This window comes from Neolamprologus brichardi, chromosome 11 (assembly GCF_056152115.1).
Source record: "Neolamprologus brichardi isolate AB-2024 chromosome 11, ASM5615211v1, whole genome shotgun sequence".
Lineage (NCBI taxonomy): Eukaryota > Metazoa > Chordata > Actinopteri > Cichliformes > Cichlidae > Neolamprologus > Neolamprologus brichardi.
Genome location: NC_142114.1, coordinates 24,801,757 through 24,828,162, shown reverse-complemented (window position 1 = coordinate 24,828,162; position 26,406 = coordinate 24,801,757). Strand labels below are relative to the sequence as shown.

The window sequence follows — 26,406 nt, the reverse complement described above, 5'->3', positions numbered from 1 at the left end:
GGATGGAGAGATGCCAAATGGGAAGTCAGAATGAGTGGGACTGACTTCTAAACTGGAGTGGCTTTATTCTGTTTCCAGACCAGGTACACCGAATCAGCTAATTACTTAAGCTGAGCTTTACAATGGTGCATTCAGGAATACCTAGGAAGACTGAGATATTAGCCACAGGCAGGGGCTTTCACAGATTCTGATACATCCTTCAAGTTCTTTTGTTGTTGTTGTTGTTGCAACTGTTGTATAGTATCTCCTCTAACAATACCACATAAAAAAAAAAGACTGCAGCCACATTTCTACTTTCTGACACTCGAGGTGGCAGGTATCCACTGGGTGTAAGGTGAACTGAAGTCAACCATCTGATCATAAAAAGAAGAAAAAAGATAGTATGGCATAGTGAAGTCCAGTATCATGGAAGCATTGTGGTGCAAAACAATCGCTAATGAACAGTCATGAATAAAGTTATTCATAAATTTGTCCTTAAAGTTTTGCAATGTCATCTAAGTAGCACTGAGTTGCAATGTGGACTATATTACACAAAGTGGTTTCAATATTTTCATGGCAGGTTTCTTGCACAATGAGCACATAACAGATCATATGTACTCTTTGCTTCTGTAAAAAAATAATAATAAATGAAATAAACAACAGACTGTTGACATCCATTTATAAGTAACTGAGCATGAATGAAAGGCTTGTGTGAGTTATAACAAGGACAGGTTTGTAGCTGCTTTTATCAGAGAGAATGTGCATGCACATGTCTGCTTTTTGCATAAATGGTAATGGCATTCAACAGGCGTTTCTCTTCTGGGAAAACCAGTTACAAGTACAGATTCCAAAGAAGCGTGGGACACTAGTGTCAGCAGAGATAAAGGCTGTGAACGGGCCCCAGCCACCAAAAGTAACAGAGTGAATGTTTAGCTTTAATGTCTGCAAAATGTAGTGTAGAAACTAGGATTCGATCTAGCACTAAATACAGGCCATTTACATTTTTATTTACATCAGTGTCCTGAGATATATTTAGACTTGTTTAGCTCAAAGGAACTCCTGCCATTAAAGGAGAGCCTTCAGCTGATACTTTGCACAGTTATTTAAACAGGTTCTCTTCAAGTCAAGCACAGACTTGGTCAAAGGTTTAATTAAAGTTTCCTCTCAAACCTTAAAGTAAACAGTGCAAGCCTCTAATTCTGCACCAGTGAAGCAGCTCTGAACTCTTGTTGTGTCTCTTTGTGGCTAGTAGGGTATGCAAGCACTTAACTTTTTAATCTAACAAATTCTGCTCCCCTTTTACGCAGTGTTAATGCAAACTGCGAAAACTGGGCCTATCTTTGTATCTCAGGGTCAGAGTTCTCAGAATTCTACAGTGTGCAGCGTCGTTAAAGATTAACTTCTGCGTCAGCTGACTTCTCAGAAACACTGCTTATTTTAAAATCAAGGGGCGGGCTGTTGCTATGAGGAAGTAGAACAACTTAACCAATACCATCTTTGGCAGGTCCTACGGCTCATGTTTCAAAATTGCAAAAGAAACACTTGAGCAACTGAAATGGGTTGGACTTGAAACCAAAACTGTTTTCTGAAGTTTACTTTTGAATATCTCTGCTGGGAGTTAAGGCAGACTGCCTTATCAGAGGCACCATAAAACAAAAACCTAATGAGCTGCAGACCAAAATCACTAGTTTTAAATGTCAAAGGGGGGTATATTGACTGATATCCAGAAGAGTTCTGCAATCTGAGTAAAGACAGATTAGGCTCAACCATTTTATCTCTCTGCGTGGGTAGATTGTGATGGTATGTGCAGACAAAGGTTTCTAAACCACTCCTCAAACTATCCCACGAAAGGAATTCAAGCTGATGTGTTGGAGTGAGCTTTTTCAGTTTACAGCTTCACTATTGTATCTGAACATAACTAATGCAGCTGGAAAATTAAAAAGTTTAAGAAAAAACAGAAAAAGGTGTATTGTGAGACTGTCAGAGAATTCATCTGACAGCTTCCCTTTGCTGCAACTGACCACCTATCCCAGTGCATAAACCACAATGACTTTGAAATTTGCAAGCACAACAACCATTTCAGCAACTGTTTCATTTTCAGTTCAATACAAAATCTTTGTTTTTACATTTGTCTAAATTACTGGCATTTTCAGAATTGGTTTGCCAATATGTAGTGATAATGTGCTTCCCTCTTTTTGTGCACACCACTTTTGCTCTTTTCATATTAGATCTTCCACTTCTTACCGATGGAAAACAAAGCTTTAGTCCTTCAGAAGGAGAAATTAAAACACACACACACACTTCCTAGTTACCAGTCTCAAGGTTGTTTAAAGATTGTGTGCTTCACACTGCAGAGCTTTCTTTTCTGCATACCCAGTCCATTCGGGTATTGCGCAAACTCCTCTATGAAATTGCCTCAGCCTTAATTCCCTATTGTCTACCAGTCTGTTCTTCACAGTTAACTACAGGGGTAACCTGGGTGGTAGATAACATTAGCCACAGGAGAAGACAAGGGGAGGCCTTCTGTGGATCATCACCATGGCGAGACACTCTCCATTTCTTCCTGAGACCTGAGTGAGTGTTTGTTCTGTAACCCGAGACAACAGGAGGATCTGAACAAACATGGGTGAAGCCACGCATCAGGACTGCTATCAACAAAACAGCAGCAGAACACCGTAGAAGTCAAGTGTACTTTAGAAACCTCCTGGATGGCAAAGACTTTAGAGATGTGTGCAGTTAAAAGACAAACTGGAATAAACTGCATCAACGCATGAAAAATATATCCAGACATTAAAAATGTAAAGACCCAATCAAATGTGCCATATGTGATAAGTCACTAGTCTCTAGGTAGCTAAAAACACAGGAAGTAGACAATGTTATGTAATTTCAGGATGTTATGAACTCCTTTACCCTAGTTTCACAATCTGCTTGTTGAATTCAGTTATTGTGCACCAGCTCTTTGCAGATAATTTGCTACAGATGCACCTAGAAGTGCGGATGCAGCTGAGCACTTAGTGTGAGGAAGGTGCTGCTGCAGCGGCAGTCTCAAATTTCTAGGAAATGGCAGCCATTGCGCTGCATGTGGGTTGTGGTGTGACTGTATAAAAGGCTAACAAATGTGTAGGTGTCAACTTTACTGCACAGGCCTAAATAAGCAGCATTAGAACTAACGAGCATAGATTTAACCAACTTCCTGCTTTTGCGAATTTCCTTTTTAAGCAAAGAGTGTGAAAAGGCCAAACTATGTAAATTAAATATTTTTAATTGATCTGTACAGGGTTGTAGCTTACAGCTGGATCATAGACTGCTTTCTGTTCAAGCACATAGCCTCCCCCCCCTCCCCCCCAAACTGTTTTTAGTCCTTGTTCAGCTTTTCAACAGACTCAAAATTTCCAGAATCCTTTTACAGTCAAAAGTCCATGTTGTTGGTCTTGTCTCCTAGTGCAGTTCCAGCATTTCCATAATCAGGAAGTACTGCCACACTCATGCAAATCCACCTCCTCCAGCACTCTCTTGACTTCAGAGATTCTCAAAAGATTGTAGAAGATCTGAATGGATTTTGGAAACTGGAATCATGCAGGTTTCGCTTCCTATTTTGATCTGGGTCATTCTTACAAACCACTGCCACCAAAGCATTATACAACAAAATATAGTGAGTAAACAATCATTAAAAAAAGACTAGCAAAAAAAGGAAAAAAAGTGTCTTTTTCCTTTTTATTATGACATCTTTTAGCAAAAATAGACCTCTGAATTAAATAATGTAATCTGAAACATTTTTCCTTTTGTCCATTCCACCTCCGAAAGCGGTTTGAAAAGGTGTCCAATGGGGAAGGCAAAAAAAAAAAAAAAAAAAAAAAAAAAAGTTGCTCAGTGTCCAACAAATTCACCTGATCAACAGGGCCAGTGTTGCCCCAATACCAGCAAATCCAGCAAAGGCCATGAGTGTGTGCCTGACTATCGACTCAGGGTCTGCTACTCGAAAGAACTCCACAAAGCCATCCTGGAAAGAAGAAAGAAAGATGGGGTAAGAAAGAGGCAGATTATGTTCACTGGGCACAAAATACTTTCTGGGACAATAAAAGGAAGTTATGCAGTTATTTTCCTAATCCTGTCACTACTCACCCATGCATTGTTTTTGACAATCCAGTCTCGCTGCTCAGACAGCAGGTATGCAGAAATCTCTTGGCTAACTAGCGCCACGCAGTTGTCCCTGCCCTTTTCCTTCAGGTGCTGAGAGACCACTGCCCCGAAGGCCACAAAGCTGACAACACGACCCCAGTTGGTCGTGTGGTCTCCAAAGAGGCTCTTCGCTACAGCACCGACAAATGACATATCCTCGTCTCTTTCATCCAATGACAGTTTATTAATCATTCCTGCGAAAAGAAAATTAGACTAGATCAGAAAATCGAAGTCACTTATTCTGAGTCGAAGTTTAGTGAAATGTGTAAATTCTATTTTAGTATATTAGCAGTTTGGTCTCGGTTTAAAAATTGAAAGCTTGATGTGGTGACTTGAAGTAGTTAAAAGGCAGCCTGTGACGAAGCAGACAAACGCTCTGAAAGGTCTTTGTGCAAAATCCGCACAGACTGGTTTCAACTTACCGTTGTAAGCGTATCTGTGCTTTTCTAATACGTCCGCAACAACTCTTTTCATCGTCTTTAGTGCTTTGGTTTCCTTTCGTTGAGGCTGCGAAAGTCCAGTAAAGTCACCCAAAAAACTGTGAATAAGGAGTTTCGTTTCTCTCTCCAGCTGCTCGTCGGATTCACTGTCCGAATGAAACTCCGGGGTGCTCGGCAACGAACCGTCTTCCTCCCGGTCCCGGATAGCTTTTGTGGTATACCCGTTTGTTGAGGTTACCTCGAGGTTGTCCGGCCGTTTGGGGGTACCATTGGACACAATCCCGTTGCTAGAGTCTTTAGAGGAGCCTGTGGCGTTCTGCGGTGAGGAATTTCCCGATCCATAGTGCATTGGTCCCTCTAGGACTCCATTTTGAGGAATAAGATAGTCTATGAAGGTGCACTGGTTCCTTTTCGACATCATATAGTTGGTCATCTTGTTAACTTCAAACTAACACCAAACTGTTACACGAAAAATACTTCGACAAGAAAATCGGCGTTAGGCTATATTTGACAAAAAGCTAGCTTCTTGCCTAACGCTTCATCTCTGGCATTTTCTCTCGAGCGGAAGTAACGCACAGAGAACGGTTGAGTCCCCTTTTATAGCACTGACTTACTGACGCACGACTGACGTAGGCGTTGAAAAATTTCCAGTTTAAACCGTGTTTTTTTTTAAAAAAAGGAGCAAGATAAAAATAACAGGAACCATGGTTTTCATTAAAGAAAAATAATAATAATAAACACATCATTTCAGGAAAAACAAATTAGTGAGTTACTGTTGTGTTTCTCCATTACATTAAAACGAAAGATGTATAATAGGCATTGTCATAAACGCTCCCAAAATTAATTCTAAAAAATTATAATAACAATACAACTGAAAACACGCACAGAGGTTATAATTAAAACTCTGTTGTTATGTCCTCATTATTAATTATTTGCCTACGCTTGGCAACATAACAACAAAAATAATAATAATGATAAAGCAAAGTAAAATATTTTGAACTCAAAGCAAAACACAATTTCATTTAACTAATAATAATAAAGTAGTTTAAGACTTTATGGTTAAAATGTAATGTTAAAATTATATTGTATTGGATTATCTTCTGACAGATGTGTTGCACTGTAGAGGGACATTCACCTAGGTAGGAAGTGACACCATTACACTCCTTTGATATCACTCCAACACTAGTCTTCCAATAAGAGTATAGGAAACCATCATCTTAAATCTCCGAGCACCATAACGTGCCATTGATTTACAACAACCCTATCCTCACATAAGCAGAATTGCATTTAATCTATGACAAAATGCCAATGTTGACACATTTCCTTAAGTTAAAGAACTGTCTTTGCTTTCCCAATGTCAAAATATATTCTAATTAGTAGCTTTCATCACCTTTCATGTTATATTCTGGTATAACAGAAATACCTAGAATTTTCCATCCTGGCTCGTCTCTCACACCTGCATGATTATGCCTCCCCCTAGTGGTAAATGAAAGCTTGCGCCTCCTATGCGTTTGTGTGTCTGAGAATGCTTCTTCCTTCTTCTTTTTTTTAAAACCCAGAACATTCCGGGTTTTACACCTCATCCCAGATTTCTTCTGCTGACCATGCAAGAAATCTTAGGATTTAATCAGCAGCTAATTCATCTGTTTAACATGTAACAAGGATGAACAACTGAACTCATAAAACAAAACCCCACAAAAGCACCTTATTAATGTAAAAGTTTATTTCAAATACTGACAAAAATCCTCTCACCTACTTCCACACAACTTAAACATTCCAAGTACCCATGTACTTCTGAAGTCTTAAAATCATTCCTGTATTCTCCAGTCATCCTGTTTATCATGTAAACCCTTTTTTTTCTTGGAAGCAAGGGTGCATCTGATTTCCCTGCAGTCTTGGGCCAGGATGAAATATACTAATTATGCATTAAGAGAACACAAGAAAAAAAATATTACTTGCAAAACAAGAAAACAGATAAGGTAAAAGCAGCACAAAAGTACTTCAGAGCACACAGCCTGTTAATTATTTTATACATTCTGGCACATATTTATCATAGCTGAACAAGAGACACCCTGTGTGTTGGGTTTGAAACATACCCAGCTATTTCCTCTTGTTGCACTGCTCCTTGCAAAGCCAAACATCAAGTAGCATTCAAGAACACCTCTCCACTGTTGTTTCATAACATCACAGCATATTAACCTTTTCTTTATTTAACCTGGGCTTACTTCTTGAAGCAGAAAGAATGTCGGCTTTTTAAACACAACATAATAGTCTGTTCTTATCAAAGTGACAAAGCAGTTCAGAATTTTAAGATCTGGCTAGACCACACATTTGTTCCAAACCAACAATGCATTTATACATACATTTTTTGGAATCTGCACTTAAGCTGAAGTTTAACATAGTTAACATGTAACCAGTTTTTGCCACAGGAGCTTTATGACTCTTAAAGTGAGATGCTTAAAGAGTCAGACTGGCAGAATCAAGAGGACAGATGTTCTTTACAGGGTATGCTCTCTTAGATTTGTCATTGACTGAATCAGCAGCATTTACACATATTTCCATTTGATACAGATTCACATAGCCTCTGCGATACAATAAGATACAGCAGAAGTAGTGTTAAACAGAAAGGAGAGAGGAACCATTGAATCAGAAATAGCTTGGGCTATGAAAGAGTGGAAAGCAAGTGGGGAAACAACAAAAATAATTTCCTGTTTAAGTCTATTTACAACAGCTGGAACAGAGAAAAGCAGTGCATTCATACACCACCACAACAACGAGCATATATGCACAAGTCAGTCCTCTTTCACCCACTGCAACTTTGACACATTTTAAAGTCTCATTGAAAAATAAGTGAGGTCGAGAACGTGATGGTGCATGCACCCTGTTACCTAGCCTACGTGGTGGAGTGTGCGTTTGTGAAGGTTCCCTGAAGCAGTAATTTACACTGATTCTCAGTGAGTGCCGGCATCCAGTTCAGGTTCTTGACTGTGCGAAGGACGCACATTCAAAGTCTAGAGATTTAGCGATCGTTTCATTGACCTGTTTCAGAAGCTGAACCACGATAACAGGTGGGATTACCCCCTCACCATGTGTTATAAAATCTCTCTCTGCTTTGCAAGTGTTGGTGCTCCTGCAGATATGCCCTGTTCCACTTTAAGCCCGTGACGATGCGTTATAGAGCTGCACTTATCAGATTGCCTGTCGTTTACCCTCTAACACCCCTGAGATCAAACATCCATATGAGTAGTGTGAGTTTTGGAGAGAATAAACTTCTACGACGTGCTGGTAGTAATGTAGGGCAATACTCCAGCTGAGATTTTAGTGAAGTAGTTGAACTTTTTTTAACTAAGGTTAGTGTTTCATTAACTGAACTGCAGTGAAAGGAGGTCAGCTGTTAAGGGAACCACTATGACATACTGTTCATTCTTAAGTATTAAAACATTCTCTTACATGAAATTAGAAATCACTGTCAGAATTAGTTTTTTTTTCATAGTCAACCCTTAAATACTAAAAAAATTTACTTTACATATGGCCTTGAAAGACACAAGTATGACTGCAACGACTCTGGGTACTTTTTGTCATCTCAATGAGACTTTTGTGGCTGGACACAAAACCTTTAGAAGTGTTTGCGTCAGTGCTTCAAAAATAGCCAGAAAGATATGTGGAAGCCACATCACTCCTTACATCTCTAGCCAGATCAGTGTGGGCTCAAAGCTGCCTCATCACATTGCAATGTAAGCAGGATGATTGGATAGTAACAGTCACATTGAAAAGACAAGTGTATCCACAGCCTCTGGGCTTGCAATGTGGAATTTGGCTCACTTGTTAAAGCAAAGAATATCCAAGCCAGAAATCCTAGGGTGTAATCCCAACTGAGTTGATTTAGCACTACCATTTCTCTCAGGCATGCTAGCCGGTTCAGTCCTTAAAGCGCTAAGCTTATCACGAGTTACGTGCTTGTTTGAGTATTATTTACAGAAGCATATACACTATGCAGGGTGCTTCCCCCCCCCCAACAAATCTTTTAGGCTCATAGTTAGCACATATCTTGATGCATCTCAACAGCAACCACACAAAGGCTGAGCTCATAGGCTGGCAGGGTTCCCAGCCTTTAAAAATAATACCAGGATATACTCAACTGGCTCCCACCCTGGGCAGCAAACAGGAGCGTGTGTACATGGATTGTCAGAATAGCATAAAGCAAAGCAAGTAAGGAAGTGTGACTGTGGACATTTCAGGACTTTAGGTGGTTGTTTTGATCACTTACTAAGCTGCTGCTCCACTCCTGTTACAAAAGCATGTTAATTTTCTTTTTTTTGTTTTTGTTACATATTACAAACATGCAGCCATGTTTTGTTTTTTTTAAATGAGAGAAACTGGAGCAAAAGGGGTAGGAAATAAAAGCAACAGAAGCACACAGACAGAGAAAAAGTGTTTCAAATCCCTGCCTGGATGAGCTGCAGCAGTTGTTGTCAGATTATATTTGACTGAAGTGACTGAAGGGGTGAGATGCAAGGAAACTTCCACTCATTTCCCAATAGGGTGTTAGTGAATGCCAAGTATCCCTTAAGCTGCCCCTCACAGATTTGGTAAGCAAGCAATTATTCACATATATCTTCCAAACCCTCCCGCTGAAGCTAGCTACCAGCATAGAAAGGGAAGATGAAGCTCAAAGAACACATTGTGACCATGGTTCCTAACTCCCGTACACACATTATTTTGGTGTCATTCAGGATGCAAAAAAGAAAAAAAAATACTATACAGAATACAAAGTGCATTAACTCATCCCATCCAACCCCTGCCCGATGACACACACACCTACTGTAATGCATCTTGGAACACTGAAAACCAAGATATAAGGGAGGCGGTAGCGCAGAGTGCACAGAGGGGGCAGAGCTGTGCGTTGTGGGAAGGCAGAGAAGGCTGTGACCTTGTGGGCCGCCTAAACCTCCGTCCCTCCCATCCCGCCCCACCCACATATAAGCAAATGGAGTTTTAACTTATACAACTCTGCCCGATATGTTAAAGCCAGTGGTGCCTGGGGATGTAAAAGGAAGAGAGGGGAGTGGATGGACATATTGGGGACACAGGTGAAGTGGAGGAGGGATGCTTGCTGGGAATCCCGGGGGGGAAGGGGGGGAGGGTGCTTCTTGAATGACGAAGGCTAGCCAGCTAGCTTGCTGGTCACCAAGGAGGACTTCCTCTGGGGTAGATCTTGTGGCGTGGGAATGTGGTCACCAGTTACCAGATTCTTGTCAGGCCCTGCCACAGGAAGCTGCTTGTTCTTCATCTTGGCCTTGGCCATGTTGTAGTCACCCGAATCAAAGTACTTTTGCTGCGTAAAAAGAGAAAGCAGAGGTGCTACAAAGTTTAGCGACATGCTAAATACTGAGAACAGTGCTTACATATTTGTACACTGAAAGAGTTATTGCTGATTGCACAAGTGCTATAGAAAACTTTCCAAATGTATTCCTGTGTAAGAGATGGAGGAAAATTCATACTCATCTTTAGCAGCCTGAGTTTAACTAACATATTTTTTTAATGCTGAACACCACAATCATACCCATAAACCCGAACAGCTTTAAAAACAGGTTTTGTGTGTGCCTAATAAAATTTGAAACAATGCTAACTGAATGTAGCTTTAAGACTCAGCCTCATCATCTTGTACCTCCTTCCAAATCGCCTTTTATAAAATGAGGATACAGTCACCATATAAGCTGTAATCATTATAAAGCATGCTTTGCATTTCCTTCTATAATATTGTTACTTACTATAAATTTAACAGTGTTCAGTTTAACAGCTAAAGAGAACTAGAACCAGCATAATAACAAATATGTCGATAGTGCTCACACATCAGAGAAGATACCACAGGGGTAATGCTATTCTCTTTAATCAAATCACATGCTTATGTTTCAACATTTAAAAAATTTAAGTATGAGATTACCTACCTCCTCAGTCTCTGATAGTGTATTATTATCTTATGATAAAATGCTTTTCCCTTTGAATGTCTTGGCTACTCCTACTCCTACCCAGTGATTTAGCATGTTTCCCAGTATGACTTTCAACAACCTCTAGAGGTGGAAGCATATAGAGCATGTGTAGGTGGAGAGAGACATACAATTTTAAATCCGGGAAAAGTGAGACTGGAGTTAAAGTTTCCTTTGGGTGCTCTGTTCTGCAGTTCAAAATACAAATCAAAGTTACTCTGTCATACAAGCTGTACTGCACGTGCTATCAATCTAGCAGCTTTGTATTCCAGTCTATTAAGCATGGAAAAATTATTTTTCTCTGTTTCAATTAATTTACCCTTGTAGCACTGATGAATCAACAACTCAATGGTGGTTCTAGGTAGAGCCTTAATTCTTTGGTTTCTAAGGTGAGCATAAACTTTATCAGTTAGGTTTTTAGATCGCTGATATCTTTATTAAAAATTCAAGATATGTTCACTGCAATTACATTCAAATTGTTCGTTGTTCAATAATAGGAACAGCAGCTTGACCATACCAAAACAACAGCTATCCTTTTTCAATTTTACGTGGGGTACAGGTGTTTAATGACTTGTTTTCTGAGAAGCTCTCATTAACGCACAGCCCTGTTTTTCCACTGCTGTTGCGGCTGCTGCTGTCTCTGATCGCATCATAGGCAAACTATAGTAACTCACTCCCTTTTGTAGTCTCTTCATCAGGAAGTCTGACCCACCGGGTCTCTGGCCCAGACCAGGATATTTGGCCTTCAGCTTCGCCTCTTCTGCTTTAACTGGGTTTGCATTTTTCTCTTGAGAGTCCTGTAGAGACAAAAAAAGGTTTAACCCTCTTGTTTTGCAGAAAAACAGGGATCCTTTAAAATGTCGGTGGATGCAGCTTCAGAAAAGTTCACAACTAGAACAGCTGGTCATGTCATAGCCACTCACTTCTGGCCACCCTGCAATTCTAAAACTTTTTCCACAAAGACTATAAGTTTACTGTAGAGCACAGGACCAGTACATTAAAAACACCTAAAAGTACTGCTGTGAAAGGGATTCAAAAGCATGACAGTGACTAGTGGAAACTTTATATACTCCATGATAGCATGAGTCACAGCATGACTGCCCTCCTCTTACAGTCTCTCATAACACCATAATGCCTGAGAGGAAACTTGGTATGACCAGGGACCTTAAGAACGAATGCTGAATGATTTTAGAAGCTTATGATAGTAACAAACAACTAAAGCTCTATTGGAAAGTTGTGTTGCTAAAGATTTTGTGACCAAAATATTGTTTATGCATATATTAAAAATAAAACTAGAATGTATAAAGCTGAAATCTCAAAATCACTATAAAACTAAACTCTGTAAACAAAATCTATGCTATTAATTACTAAATCCTATTGTGATCTTATGCTCAACTGTGTTTCTGGTAATAGTAACTACTATGTTATGTAGTCATATATTTAGAGAAAATCTGAAAATTTGGGTCAAGAAACTACAACATGACCGGGCTGTCCAAACAATACTAGGCTTAGATTGTTGAAGCCTACAGTGGGAATTCTGAAACAATGGAAGGGCTTGTGCTGATGCCTCTGCCGAATACTAGTAAAACTAGTCAGACATTGCCATTCAAGTACCCGACAGGTAGATACTGAAGCTACTAATCTGGGGCACCACCCTGTGCACACGGCAGGAGTCAAGCGCTTGACTCCATGTTAAAACTATTTCAGAAAACAGGCTAGTGCAAGACTATAATGGACAAACTCCAAAGGGCATTTAGACACTCCTTATAAACACACCTCAAGTGAGCTGCACAGCATAGACCTACTTCCACTATAGAGACAAGATAGGGCACTCAGCCTATAAAGCTTGCTGGGGCAGGGATAAAATGTGACCCAGGACACAGAAGCCGATGAACAGATTCCCTTGGGGGGGTGGGTGGGGGTGGAGGAGGTGTTGCACAGAGTGTGCTGATTCACTTGGGTCCATGAAGAGAAATTTATGAGGTACTATATTTGGTTCTGATGCAGGGAAACTGCAGATTCCAACACAGTCTTTGTGTACACAGTGGAACTGGCATGTGTATAACTAAATATTCCCCTCAGGAAGGACTGTCTTTTCTTGTTCACTTAAAGCAACAGACAGGGTTAAAAGTCCTGTTTATAAGGTTTGCTTAAACTACTGGAAAAGCTTAAATGCACAGGCTGTGTCGCCATACAAAGAGACAAAATATTAAAACAATATTTCCTTTTGTGGCATCAGCTTAATTCACACAGAATTTCAGTAACAAAAACTCATGATTCAAACTGAGTTATGACAATAACAACAGTCATAAAGCAACGTCTGTCACTGCAATATAAACAATTTCTATTCCCTTCAACTTTATGATTAGTAGGGCATGAACATACAGTAATGCACGGTTATAAACAGAAATCAACAAGTTTGCCAAGCAAAGTCTGAATTTTTAACTTCCTACCTTGTAAAGGCTGGGCAACGTTTAGTTTCCACTTTTCATTATTTTTCTGGTTTTGAGTAACGCAATTTAGATATGTGAATAATAAAAACAAAGTTAAAAGTACTTAAAATGAGAAAACTAGACTTTACATTATAACCTTTGCTTCATAGTGTTAGGACTGAACATCTTTCTTGTAAAGATAATAGATACTGACATTAATGTTAGCATCCACCACGGGTGTTTATCTTGTCATTTCTGCCCCACTGTTGGTACAGTGTAAACTAACTTAACGAGTGTCAACACTAATCTAACACATACTGACATAAGAATGTTTGGCAAATCCTCGATCCTAATAATGGACTAAATTTCATCGCTGCTGTGCTTATGGCATAGTATGGAAATGCGGAAGCACTGCAGCTGGTTGTCACAGTCAGTGCAAGACCACCAGGAATCCAGAAACTGCTAGCCATTCAGGAAAGACAGTTTTCTATTCGACTTTAGCGCAGTTATCTTTACTTACTCAGTGTGCACTGAGTGAAATCACCCAGTCATGCTTTTATCTGGAGACCGCAGGCCACACATTTAGTGTGTAAACCCCCCCTCGGGTACAGACCAATGAGGCCTGAGCTGCTGTGGACTCGCCAGCCAATGACACCAAGCAAGGGACAAAACAAAGTGACACACAAGCAAGATGGTTCTATGCTATGGCAGCTACAACTAAACCACTTCCATTATACACAGCAGCTCATATCGGCTGTACGCCTCTTCCAGGTCTTCCCCGGTGCATTGGTGCAGCGCTAAGCTTACTGCAAACACTTATGCTAACTGATGCTAGCCACTGCTTAGTTAGCATGCTCTGAGGTTAGCTAACAACATCAAGATAGCAGGCAGAAACCCACCTGTTTTTCGTCCTCGTAGTCCACCTGAGTATCCGAGTCCAGGTTTTCTGACGACATTTTGTGAGTGTGGAGGACACGCAGGTGTCTCGTCGGTTGCTGGACCAACTCAAAAAGATGATTATTCAAGGTACCGTTTTGTGTACCTGTACTGGATCTAATCCTGCTTTTCTGAACACGACTGCTCTCCAACAAAAATGGCGTAACGACATATGACATCACCGTTAGGGCCGGCGTTTCCCTTGTAACTAACAAATACAGTAACCAATAGAAGTGGAGTAATAGCCCACACGAAGCCAATAAGATTACGTTTAATGTGATTGACAACCGGTTGGCCAATGAAATTACAAAGTGAAGACGGAGGCGATGCGGGGGCCGCGCTGCATCAACACAAATCACCACAAAAAACATATTTGGGGTAAAACGTTAGTTTCAGTTAACGTTTGACATATCAAATCACAATTATAACAATAAAAAAACAAAACAAAAAGCGGTAGACAAAAGGCTCTGAAGCCCTCTTTGTTTTTAGTTTTTATCTCCCTACTCTGTGATTGGCTCCCTGGTGGTGAACCTGTTGCTGCCATTGATTTCTACAGGTTGCTGCCCGTTAAACATTTAGCGGGAACCTTTATAATAGCTAACACCAAAAGGTTAGCTTTTATTTCCTAGTTCCCCAGAACGACTGTACTGTGTGTTTCTGGTTATTGTTCCCATGTAATTACAAGAGCATAATCTATAGAATAACTTCGCGGTAGGTCAAAGTAGTGTGCTAGAGACAAGTTAAGTAGAGGGCTACATCAGCTAGAAACTAGAACGTTAGCTAGCTAGTTGCGATTTACAGTAAGTACAGTTTTCTGAGTAGACTCCTATCTGTCCTCAAATTTTCTCTCTGTGCTTTGCATTTTTTTTTTTAAATTTTGTTGTTATTTTTCACCAAAGGTATGGCGTGTGCACAGCAAGTGAGAACATCACAGGTAAAATACATAACTCATATGATTTTATTGTGATGTAATCTTGCAAACACTAAGTTGCTTAGCTAGCAGGAAGTTTCCTTTTTTCTCTTTTTCCCAACGGCAGTTTTTAGTTTTGTAAAAAAGTAGTTATTGTATTAACAATGGATCACTATTAGTGCAAGAGCCAAGGCGTCAACATTATTGAAATAATGTGGAATCACCTTTAGCGGGAATGGAACAAAAGGAAGCCAACATCCAAAGCAGAGCTTTGAATGTCCTTCAAGAAGTGATGTATGGTTTTACTGCAGTGGCAGTGTGTCTGGGATTATTGTTATGCTGAAAGATAAGATAAGATAACTCTTTATTGTCATTGCACAGTCACACATAGTACAGTAGTACAATGAAATTGGAAAACTGTCCTACGTCGGCACTACGTATAACACAACACGACACGATATGACACATCACAACGCAACACAAACAACACAACACAGTATATTAACTTAGTAATAAAAAAAATGAAGAATAAGTGTATGTGTATTGCACACTGTTATTATTGCACATTAATTATTATTGCAACTTGTTATAAATATTAATATTGTTATTGTTTTTACCGTTGTTACCTTCCCCTGAAAAAAGTCCAGGGAGGTAGCCAATCAGGTCAGCTATTTGCAATGATTAGGGCTATTGCCCTGTTGTAAAAGCTGTCCTTGAGTCTGTGTGCTGTGGTGCAGCTGGAGAACCATACACTGATGCAATATGTCAGCACACTTTCCATGGAGCAGCCGTAGAAGACGGTCAGCAGCTCCTTCTTCAGGTCCATTTTTCTGAGGATTCTCAGAAAAATGAAGCTGTTGTCAATCAGATGCTTTCCAGCTGCTACTGCATGGTGGATCAAATGTTATTTTTTTGCATTCATAATTACACTTTTGACAAGATATCCAGCATCACTGACCCCAATCCATAACAGAGCCTCCACTGTGTTTTACGGATGGCTGTAGACACTCAGTGCTTTACCTCTCTCCTGACCTCTGTACATGTTAATGTTGATTTGCAACAAAATTTTCATATTTGGATTAATTATTTCATTTGAACTGTTATCACTAATCTTCAGTCCAATTCTTTTGTAATGTGGCATACCTCAGCCTTTTCTTGCTATTTCAGTCCGTAAGAATGGCTTCTTAAAAGCCACTACAGGGCTCGCAAAATTTCAAAATCCCTGGTAGCCCTTCGGGCAGAGACTCTTTAGTTTTTGGTAGCCCAAAATAAATTTTTGGGCTACCAAATAAATAAATAAATAAAGTAGCCCAAATAAAAAAGAGAGCAATTTTTTGATTGATGTTTTGTTTCCTGTTTTGTTTCCTTTACAATATTATACATTAAAGTATAATATTGTAACGGAAACAAAACATCAATCAAAAAATTGTTGAAACACAAATTACAACATTGTATAAAAATTAAATCATCAACTCAAATACTTGGTTCTAATTGAACAGAAATTTCTATGAACTTGTAAGAACTGTGTAGGACATGAATCAGTCTGTGTCCACTGAAGTCACAGGTAAGAGGCAAGTGGAACCAAGATCTAGGCCATTTGCTTTTTGAAGTTTCTAAAGACTGCAAAATTTTGCCAGTGGTAGTTCACTCTTTGCAACATAGTACGCTGTTCTAAACAAATTTTTCGGGTTTATTTTTAGTATGTTATTTGCAATTGGTGTTTGTTCTGGGAAAGATATTGCAGACTGAGCAATAATGCATTTCTTGCATTTGTCATGGGTTCTAATGGGGGCCTTTCTTAAAATGACTGGTCCCAGTAACAAAGGCACCTCAGAAATCGAGGGAAAACCAACAACACACCCGGCAGAACATTATGTTATTTACACGGGTGCACATAAGTGGTCCGCATGTGCGCATTCGCTGTCAAAACAAAAGACGCGCACCAGATAAGAAGTTGCAACGCGCGTTTGCGTCCATATAAAAGGCACTGTTGTTGTCCGCTAGAGTGGGATTTTCACGGCACATTCTGCACCACATCTCTGTGCGTTCATCATTTGTTTGAAGCCAGCTCACCTCCTGCAACCACTTTTCCGAGAATACGCGCTTCTTTTGTGGTTCGGACTCCTTCTGACATTTCTTTGGAGGTGGAGGAAAACCAAAGTAATTGCTTAAAGGAGCTTGCTTCTTCGACATCTTTAAGAGTTCTAAACAAATGTCTGTCCTCCTCCAGAAAATGCAACGCAAACACGCGTTGCAACTTCTTATCTTGTGCGCTCTTTTTATTTTGACAGCGAATGCGCACCTGCGAACCACTTATGTGCACCCCTGGTTATTTAGCTCGTCATTTTGCAGCCACAGAAATTCTTTTGTACATGAAACCATAAAGCTGCACTTTCTTTTTGCCTTATAGTCTGATTTGTCATAACTTTTCCGTTTTGTGATAAGCTTTTCTTTGGCTGTCACTTCTTCACCCTGACCTGTCTTATTTGGCTCAGCAGAACTAAAATATATATCCTGCTGCTTTTACACACGCACTCACATAACGCTCAGCGATTCTCTGCGCGATCAACCTCTCACATGTTTAAGCTTGCTGCGGGAGATTTCACTTGTCATGTTTGCATAGTAAGCTAACGATTGATAAGACGATGTCAGAGGAATTGGTGCGCAAATTATCATCACTCACCAATCAGTGCTGTCGCTCTCTATACACAGTTCGCGCGATTGCAAAGTGAAAGCAAAAAACAAGCGCAAATTCTGGCTCACCGATGCCAATGACATAATTACCCAGCTACATTTACAAAATAATGCAAAAGCATTGATATATATTTTTCCTTCCTATGATAGCCCGACGGGCAGGGCAGAGATAGATTTTGGTAGCCCGACTGGAAAAATCGCTAGCCCCGGGACGTCGGGCTAGTGATTTTGCGAGCCCTGCACTATTCTAGCGAGACTATTTCTGATCAGACTTTTAAAGGACATGGTACAGATACTGAAAGCCAATAAAACTGCTGTAGATAGTTTTTAAGGCTTGCCACCTTTGTCCATCACTTTTCCAGTTTTCTAAGATTTCATTGTAAGAACACACGGCACACTATGCTGAGATATGAGATATACTAACAGTAGAGTCACTTGGTTTGTGATGAAAGTATTGTATAAGTAATTATTTAAGTTGCATCTTGGGTGAAATGACATCAGTGCTTTTTTCCAAATATCAACAGACTTACACAGAAACAAATTGTGACACTAATATTGAGGTCCACAAAGATTAGAAAAATTCTGTTTGTGTATGTATTAAATAAGGTGCTACAGCTGAAACGCAGCTGTTGGAGGGCAGGATTTCTAATAATTGTGTTACCTGTCATGACTAAGCAGTGCTGAGTCTGATTAATTTGTTTCACTCATACAGAGCACTCAGCTGTTTCCTAATCAGATTGTCTCGGAGCAGCAGTCATTGGTTGTTATGAAGAAGCTTCTGGCCATTGCAGTATCTGGCATCACATACCTCAGGGGCATTTTCCCGGGGAAAGCCTATGGGAAAAAATATGTGGAAGGTTAGATTACATATGAACCTAATTTGACTGTACATCCTATTAGCTTTCAAGTTCACTTACCTGGAAAAAGTTCCATAGAACATTCACGCGTTCTGTTTTTTCTTTTTAGATCAGCAAGTGATGATTCTCAGAGAGGAGCACAGCTGTCCTGGTGCCACTCAGATTCTTCAGTGGTAAATTACAGCAGCTTGACATTTGCTAACAAGAGCTGTTTATTAGGGTCACTAAAGCCAAATAGACACCATCTTGTGGAGTCATATCAACTGCTCCATTTTGATGTACCAGTTTTGATTTTGTCTTCCAGTGTTATCCCTTTGACAAAATCTGTTCATAGACAAACCCTTACAGAGGTACTTTATGATAGTTCTCATTTTAGTAGGTGTCACCAGAACTATGTTTTACCATAGGTAGACAAACAGACCTACAAGGTAAAAATAAGACCATCATATCTTTTGTGGTTGGTCAAAAATTGAACTTGATTGAACTTGGTGATGTTGAAATAATATTCTTGATCTGTTTCCATCAAGAAGATATTTACACGCAGTGAACAAATATAATCTAATTAGTGCAATAGACAATTATGCTTCATAAATAAAACGTTCTAGCTCTTAGCGTCATGGAAAATGAGATGAGAAGTATATTGTTATGTTACACTCAACAGTTTCAACAGTGTAAATAAGGGACAGGTTGTTGAAGAAATTTGTTTTTTTTAAATTTCTTTTAAATTTACATTACTTTAAATTAAAGTAATTAAATTAAATTAAATTAAATTTATGCCAGTTTGTTCATCAAGAAATAATTCCAGTGGCTCCTTGTTCTTGTTTCATTTTTTGTGCTTTAAAATTTTAATTCTTATTTTTTCTATGGATCATAATTGTTTTTAATTTCCACCAGGATGCAAGGATGTTTTGATGCCATCGAAAAGAAATACGTAAGTCACATTTGACCTTTATCAGTCAGAAGATTTGTAATGTACACATACGTTAGGGGAGATTTAAAAAAATAAATTGTAATTTGCACTTTTTTTGTATCAGAGCAACTAATGCAGTCAAAATGTTGTTTTTTTCTTCCTCACCAGCTTCGGACAGTCATTATATCTGTGAGTATTTTGCTAATACTTGAATGTGTGTTCTTGAATAATGACTCTTTGTATTAAAGCCTGGGTCAGCCTGGAAAAGTGAGTGTATCTAACACATGAGCAACTAAATGTCGGAAGAGCTGTAATGTTTTAGATAATTTAGTCTTATATTCTATGCGGTACTGATGTTTGTTCATTTGGCCTTATTTTTTAGATTTATACCGACCCAGAGAACCCACAGGTAAATATCAGGTTATCTTTTTGCAATATTCACTGTTTAACAATTTGAAGGCTGCTCCAGTCTACACCCTGCATCCCTAAGTATCTATGGGCAAGATACTGAACCCAAGGTTGCTGTCCCATGTGTTCATTGGGGTATGAATGTGTGTGACCGTTAGATGGAAAAAAACTGGTTGTAGAAAAAAGTTCTTGTATTATTGGGTGAATGAGGCACTTTGAGTAGAGTAGAAAAATGATATATAAGAAGTGGTCCATTTTCCGTTTACTGTCTCCATAGTGATTACCTATAACATCTGGCATGTCGTCTTTTTCAGAAAGTGACCGAGTTTTACCACTTTAGGATCCAGTACTCTGCAGCAGGGGCACACATGGATTTTGAAAGGTGGGGTGTGTTTATGCTTACAGATTACACTCACGTATGAGAAAGTAACTTGAGTTTCTGTTTTAATTGTTACCTAGTCAATCTTTGAATTTGCCTGTCTTTCTTCGGGCCAGAAGTTGCGTGAAAGTTGGAGAAAAGAAGTGAGGAGCTTAAAGAGTTTTATGTATGTTTAAAACTTAAACCCAAGGTGATATGTCTGTTATTGTGTCAATAAATCGAAGCCTTGAAAGAGTGATTACTATATCATTATATCATTGTATCAGCACTGGGCTACAACTGAATTAAAGGGTGGAGCTCTTAACATCTCTCCAACTGCATCATCTGTGAAATGTGACTTCAGAGTGACTGGCTTATGTTAGACCACCCCAAGAAACTACATACACTTTACCTGCCAGTGTAATGATTGTCTGGCAGAGCAGCTGAAGTAGCAGGCCCTTTCATGCTCATTTTTCTTCTTGCTTGACTTTCTTGATCAGCAATAACAACATCAAAGTCTCATCAATGTCATGTGGAAACACCAGGAAAGCCATCATCCTGCTGGTGAGGAAGCTCTACACTGTGATGCAGTACCTGGGCCCTCTGCCAGAAAATGTCTACCTCAACATGAAGCTGGCTTACTATGACGATGGTAACACTCACATCAAAATTAATGATTTTTGCAGCAGTATAGAACCCACATTTTGTAAGGCTTTGAACATTTTTATTATTATTTTTTTATTAATTTATTATACCAATCACAACAAAGACTCTTAAATCCAGTGTTTTAAGTGGTGCTGCTTGATGTCTCATACATGCCCCAGCTTTGATCTTTTTTGGCAGTTATTCAACAATGGTGATGTGCTTTTCTGTTTTTTGAAAAGTAGACAAAAAGAGATGAAGGCCTGGGTTTAGATGATTCATACGCAGGAAAAACAGCAAATCTTTCAGTGTGTTGTTACGATTTGCATATTTTCCTCAAATGGTGTCCAAGTGAATATTAACATATTAACAACAGTTCCTTAACTTTTTTGTTTTTTTTACTGCCACTAAGTTTCTACACATACTCACACATTATATTAAATATATCTATTCAGCTAATGCAAGTATCTGATCACACAATAACATAGTGAGAAACCCAGCCCATGCGCCAGACAGCAGTTGAGAGTACCCAGCCCTCTTGGAGTCACTGGATGGGGTGCTGGAGAGTGCTCCATCCAGAAACTTCATTGTTTCGCAGAGAGACTAAAACACTCATATGGGCAATAACAATGTGACTTGGAGGAACTGCCTGCCCTGACTTTGAATGTGGCATTGTCATTGGTTCAAAACAGGCTGGTCTGCGTATTTCAAAAAGCTGCTGATTTTCCCTTTCACTGTTGCTTCACTCTGTGTTTGCTTTTTTATTTTCCAGTTACTCCTCAGGCATACCAACCACCCGGCTTTAGGGAGGCTGACTGTGACACTATGGAGTTTGAACAGGAACCTGTCAAACTGACCATGGGGGAGGTGGTCAGCCCCTACCATACCTTAAAGTTTGACATGGCCACAGAAAGACACAGGCTAGAGCAGGTTAATTGAGAGAACTGTAAGATAAAGGGATAGAAAGTGATAAAAGATTAAAGCACATATAAAGGTTTTTGTCTTTCTTTTTCATGAGGTTTATGTTAAATGTGCAGCTTTTTTACATTAGCCCTTCTGAGAGCTCAATAAGGCATATTCTTTAATTATTCAGGTGGAGGAAAAGTGGGTCTTGAAGATAGATGAAGAGGATGTCATCACCCAGGTCAGTGGACTAATATTTGGTTTTTTTTAACCCATTAAGTGATTTATGTTGTTTACAGTTTTATTTATCTTGCGTGATAGCACATTATCATTTTAGACACAATAATTTTTACAATGGCCAAAAAAGCATGGCTAAATGTGTTTTATTTACATAACCCTGGTAAATCAACATGATGTATATAACTCATTGTCATTTTTATAGCAGATTTTACAAATTTTCCTGCTTTTTTTTTTTTTTGAAAATGTGCTCTACATATTCATTTTATGTTAGAATAAAGTATGTTCTTGAGATCATTGTCCAATGCACTGAATAGCTTCACTACTAACATACGAAGTGGGAAGTACCTAAATGATGCAAAAACCAGTGAGTCAGTGTCAGAATTTTGTCATTGTGGTAAGTTTTGACATTTTCCAGTCATGATGTTCAGTAAAGCTGTTGTATCCCCATAGAGTGAAGACCCTAAATGTGTGGAGGAGGCTCAAAAGGAGAACACAATCCTGGAGAGCACTGGTAAAAATGTGTAAACATAAAACAGTCTAAAACAAAGCAATAACTGAAAGTCTCCCATCTTATTTTGTTAAACTTATTTTCAGGATGTCTCAGTTAATAAACTGAAAAATCTTAAACTGAAAGATGTAGAATAAATATTATTGCTAGACTCTGTTAGTAGTCTTGACTAAATATGATAAAATAATAACTCAAGCTGAACTAAAAAAATCTTAAGGTATTTGTGTTTTATGAATTCTAGAGGTGCAGGTGAGCTGTCATGAGGAGATCAATACTTGTGAGGAAGTCACAGAGGTATGTGTGACTCACTGATGATGCTCAACACATTGTGAGCAGGTGACATTTAAAAATATATGACGACTTGACCATTAAAATGCACTATATCTGTTACATATGCCTGTGGTTTGTAGCTTTGTTGTTGTTTGTTGCATCGACTCAAAATATAAAAGCCAAACCAAAGAAAAAATAAGAGAATAAGTGCTCTTTTGAGAAGTTAAAGGAGAAATTATAACATTTTGTATCTGAGCATTCTGAATATTGATATTCTAGCGTTTTTTGGGAGCTGAAACTGAAAAAGTGTTTCAAGAACTGTTTTGTAAAATTGATTGGTTAACTGATGTGCAGGTTTATGGCGAGGTGAGGCTTATCCCCTAATGTTTCCATGACAGATAAAAAAAAAATTAAAATAAAGATCTGGATTTGATTCCAAATGTTGATTTTGTAGCTGTTCATCGAAACTTACTATGAGGTCCAAAGAGATACAAGTTAAGGAAACCATTTATTATACTCAATAAAAGAAATGAAACATTTAATGTATTATTTTTGTGAATCCTTGAGTTAAAGCTGAAAGTCTGCACTATTTACAAAAAACAGTGTTTTTTATCCAGAAATGTGCGGGGTTAACTTTGCCTTTCAGAGCTCTAAATGATAATACTAAAAAGTTAAGCCTCTAATCTGTTCAAAATGCAAAAATGCTGACGGCAGCCGAGTGCTTCAAGTGTACTTAATAATCACTGGCTTTAAGGATCATCTCTCCTCTGTCAGATGGACACTCTGGTGAAGAAGACTTCTTATATGGAGGTGGGGACGAAAAGGACCAGGAGTGGAAGGATCATCAAGCCAACTATGGTCAGTCTAACGTTTAAAACCTATTAGCTACAGGTCCTCGCCTCACTCTATTACAGCTTGACAACCCCCTCCACACTAAAACACTTTGTAACTGCAGAAATTTAAATTGTACTTATGAAGCTCTCCAGAGTTTGTAATGTTTTGAACAGTGGAAGACTAGTTGCCTTTTTTAAGGCAGCAATTACTATATTATCATGTAAACCTGATGTCTTAATCAGGCACATCTTCTTTGGAAATAGATAATAAATATGGGCCCAATAAGGTCATCTCTGCTCATTTATGATGTAATGGTCTTCAAGCACAAAAAGTAAGCACAAAATCAGGCATGAAAATGATCCTGTAGCTGCTTAAGTAGCATTGCTAACATCTTCTGTGATTCTGTAATAATGAAAACTCTTTTATTATACAGACTTTTGTAGATTTTGCAAGGTTGGAAAAGTAAAGTGTGTTTCTCTGCGTTTGTCAGCAGGAGACAAACCTAAGCATGCATGGGCAACAAACAGACTGTAGTTAAATAAATGAAAATAATTTGGTAGTTTATCCAAAACAGTGACCTGTTGTCAAAAGAAATGTAAATGTGGGTGGAAACATGTCCTCACATGACCTATCACTCGGTTCGTAAAAACATGATTTGATTTGTTTGATAATACTGCAGTATTCGTGCATAACCACGATGTGTTCTGCAGATTTAGGAATTATTTCGAAGTGGAAAATGCGTAGGAACCGTTTGTTTCACAGATGAGTCAACACTGGTCGCTTTGGTTTCTCAGAGTGGGATGGTGCCTGTCAGTAGACACATAAAGCCGTGCTTTACTAAATGTCAAATGCATGTTTCTTCTGCTGTTTTCAGGCTTCTCAGTTTCCCACCAGTCAGGAAACGCCGTCCACCGACTTGCCTACAAAGAAACGTAAGTTTAGCGAGCCTAAAGAACACTACTGACATCACAGCCTACTGTTAATCCAGCAGTGATGTTTTTTTCTTTTTTGAATTTCGATTTTGATCACAAGTTCCACAGTTTGATTTTTAGAACGTGTTACTGACTTTTTTTGCCGATGTTTCAGAAACATTTTGAGGTTGTGCCATTACTGTCCGATGGTTAGGTTTGTTGTTTGAATGACATAGTGATCTGAAATACATTGTTAAATGATGTTCATCAGTAATGTTGGAATACCTATGCCCAAAACAGTGTTTGTTACTTTTTAATGGTTGTTTGTTTTATTGTAACCATTATATATGGCCTATGTATAAATCAGTTTGCAAGCTTTAATTAAATAGAAAGAGGGCATCAAAGTGTAACCTGTGTTTTCAACTTGTTAGTGGAAAGGAGGGCAAGGTACTACAAATTTGGCTGTAAATTATAAAAATGAGTTTTTACACATAGATATTTTTTGCTGTATTTCTAAGTTTGTGCATTTATTTCCTCCATAGTGTAAGGGTTTTACATTTTCCACTGGAGTGACAGAGCTCCAGTTCAGTCCTGGGAATAAATGAAATATGCAGCACTACCTGCTGTGTCAATATCTTATGAATAAAATAGGGCATTTTAATTTTTTCAGATGATACATTTTTCATTATTAGGTGTCATAAAAACGCTGTGGTCATTTCTTGATTTGGAAAAAGATGATGTACTCAACCACTAAAGCTTAAGCACTGAACACTTTCAATCCGTCTCTGAAAAAAACCCTGCCTGCCTCTTGGAAAAACAAAACCTCAGTCTTTGAATAGACCCTGAAATGCCACCATTTGCATGCGAGGTGCCTTAAATGAAGCTGTTAAGTGAAAGTGGATTATATCTGTACACAGTGACCTTTGGGCCCAGATAAGGGCCCATCAGCAGCCTCCCGCCCTGCAAGCTGTGTGTTTTTAATCTATTGTTTTTCCCAGAGAGAGGGACATTTGCTGATAGACTGCCTTAACCCACTGCAGATCAATACTGCAGGAAGCCTTTGTGATGCATATCCAAGCAGCCTGCCCCCTCTCCCCACGTCTGCAGCAGGCCAGAGTGGAGAAAGAGAGACTCCATCAAATCAGCCCTCACTTCCTAACTCAGGCATTGTCTTGGTCGTCACATTTATTTCATAGTCTTTGTGTTTTATGGGCATTTCTGAAAACAGAGAAGCATAAAGCAGAATGGACTGGGAAATCCATGGTGGACAATACCCACTCACCGATGCGTTGGTGCTCTTTATGAGCTGTGAAATGAATCAGGGTTACCTAACCTCTCAGCCTGACTTTAGGGCCTTTTTCAGCATTTTTATTATTTTAACAGCAGGAGATTCTCTTGCTGTTGATAAGTGATGAAATGCCTTGACAACAAAGGCTTCTTTACAGGTGTTTTCATGTATTGTTGATAAACAGTATCTCAGTTATAGCAGAGATATTGTTACAAAGAAAAAATGCCTCAAGGCCTGGAAAATAAAATGGCCTGACAAATAAAAATATTGAGAAATTATCTTGTGTGGCACTCAAAGGGGTTAACCTCTGGTGATTCAAGACTTGAATGCTTAGAGACGCAGACACTGTTCACATTTTTGTTAAAATTGTAAGAATGATATAAGGCCATGCTTTAAGGGTTGGTCAGTGTTCCTGTTAGGCACGTTCCAAATATCTAATGATAAAGGGTGGAAAAGAAATCTAAATTGCATTTTTACTTAGACATTAGATGAAACCATCAATCCTTCATTTGATCCTGGGACTCTACATCATTTCTGTACACACACGTCCCACAGAAATGAATTCTGAAATTAAATTCAGAGACACACGTCCAGTGGCCAGTGTTAACAGATCAATCACCTGGTCAAACAGCAGGAGGGGCCCACCGGACGGCTCTGCAAACCAATCACAAATGTGGGTTCGGATTCTCTAAGTCGATAGCTCAGGTCCAGGGCTGCTTA

General features: G+C 39.0%; 3 protein-coding genes across 7 annotated transcripts in view; 1 reads left to right on the top strand and 2 right to left on the bottom strand.

Annotated features, from left to right (window-relative positions):
• The window catches only part of mcl1b (MCL1 apoptosis regulator, BCL2 family member b), a 31,774-nt gene extending 26,586 nt beyond the window's left edge, over positions 1 to 5,188 (bottom strand). For 2 of the 3 annotated variants that reach the window (XM_087848418.1, XM_087848417.1), the window contains exons 1-3: positions 4,581 to 5,188; positions 4,102 to 4,352; positions 3,867 to 3,979 (exon numbers count right to left, since the gene is read on the bottom strand). In XM_087848418.1, coding sequence (XP_087704544.1) covers positions 3,867 to 3,979; positions 4,102 to 4,352; positions 4,581 to 5,031 — 815 coding nt within the window. In that variant the 5' untranslated portion in view covers positions 5,032 to 5,188. Of the gene's footprint in view, positions 1 to 3,221; positions 3,980 to 4,101; positions 4,353 to 4,580 lie in introns of those variants that run through there. The other variant, XM_006791802.3, reaches the window with a different exon arrangement.
• Positions 5,189 to 6,303: 1,115 nt separating this feature from the next.
• ensab (endosulfine alpha b) lies at positions 6,304 to 14,257 on the bottom strand. The gene is made up of 3 exons (XM_006791797.3): positions 13,917 to 14,257; positions 11,260 to 11,382; positions 6,304 to 9,933 (listed from the first exon to the last, which is right to left on the bottom strand). Exons 1-3 carry the CDS (start codon positions 14,130 to 14,132, stop codon positions 9,763 to 9,765), a joined length of 510 nt encoding a protein of 169 aa, XP_006791860.2. The 5' UTR covers positions 14,133 to 14,257; the 3' UTR covers positions 6,304 to 9,762.
• A 67-nt stretch (positions 14,258 to 14,324) lies between these two features.
• On the top strand, positions 14,325 to 24,892 carry hormad1 (HORMA domain containing 1). Of its 3 annotated transcripts, none has more exons than XM_087848416.1 (15): positions 14,325 to 14,753; positions 14,853 to 14,887; positions 18,270 to 18,414; positions 18,524 to 18,587; positions 19,309 to 19,345; positions 19,493 to 19,513; positions 19,707 to 19,733; positions 20,047 to 20,114; positions 20,636 to 20,742; positions 21,505 to 21,662; positions 21,826 to 21,876; positions 22,326 to 22,386; positions 22,625 to 22,677; positions 23,428 to 23,511; positions 24,362 to 24,892. In XM_087848416.1, exons 2-15 carry the CDS (start codon positions 14,855 to 14,857, stop codon positions 24,449 to 24,451), a joined length of 999 nt encoding a protein of 332 aa, XP_087704542.1. In that variant the 5' UTR covers positions 14,325 to 14,753; positions 14,853 to 14,854; the 3' UTR covers positions 24,452 to 24,892. The 3 variants fall into 3 exon arrangements, with proteins under 3 accessions (XP_087704542.1, XP_087704541.1, XP_087704540.1); XM_087848415.1 differs by having other exon boundaries at positions 14,327 to 14,563; positions 20,591 to 20,742; XM_087848414.1 differs by having other exon boundaries at positions 14,327 to 14,753; positions 20,591 to 20,742.
• The last annotated feature ends 1,514 nt before the right edge of the window (positions 24,893 to 26,406 follow it).

Coding starts and splice junctions, on each gene's coding strand:
- ensab (XM_006791797.3), bottom strand. CDS start 14,132: ATGTCATATGTCGTTACGCCATTTTTGTTGGAGAGCAGTCGTGTTCAG. Junction 11,383..13,916: donor ACTACGAGGACGAAAAACAG/GTGGGTTTCTGC, acceptor TTGTCTCTACAG/GACTCTCAAGAGAAAAATGC. Junction 9,934..11,259: donor TGAAGAGACTACAAAAGGGA/GTGAGTTACTAT, acceptor CTTTTTACGCAG/CAAAAGTACTTTGATTCGGG.
- hormad1 (XM_087848415.1), top strand. CDS start 14,855: ATGGCGTGTGCACAGCAAGTGAGAACATCACAG. Junction 19,734..20,046: donor CCGACCCAGAGAACCCACAG/GTAAATATCAGG, acceptor CGTCTTTTTCAG/AAAGTGACCGAGTTTTACCA. Junction 23,512..24,361: donor GGATCATCAAGCCAACTATG/GTCAGTCTAACG, acceptor TGCTGTTTTCAG/GCTTCTCAGTTTCCCACCAG.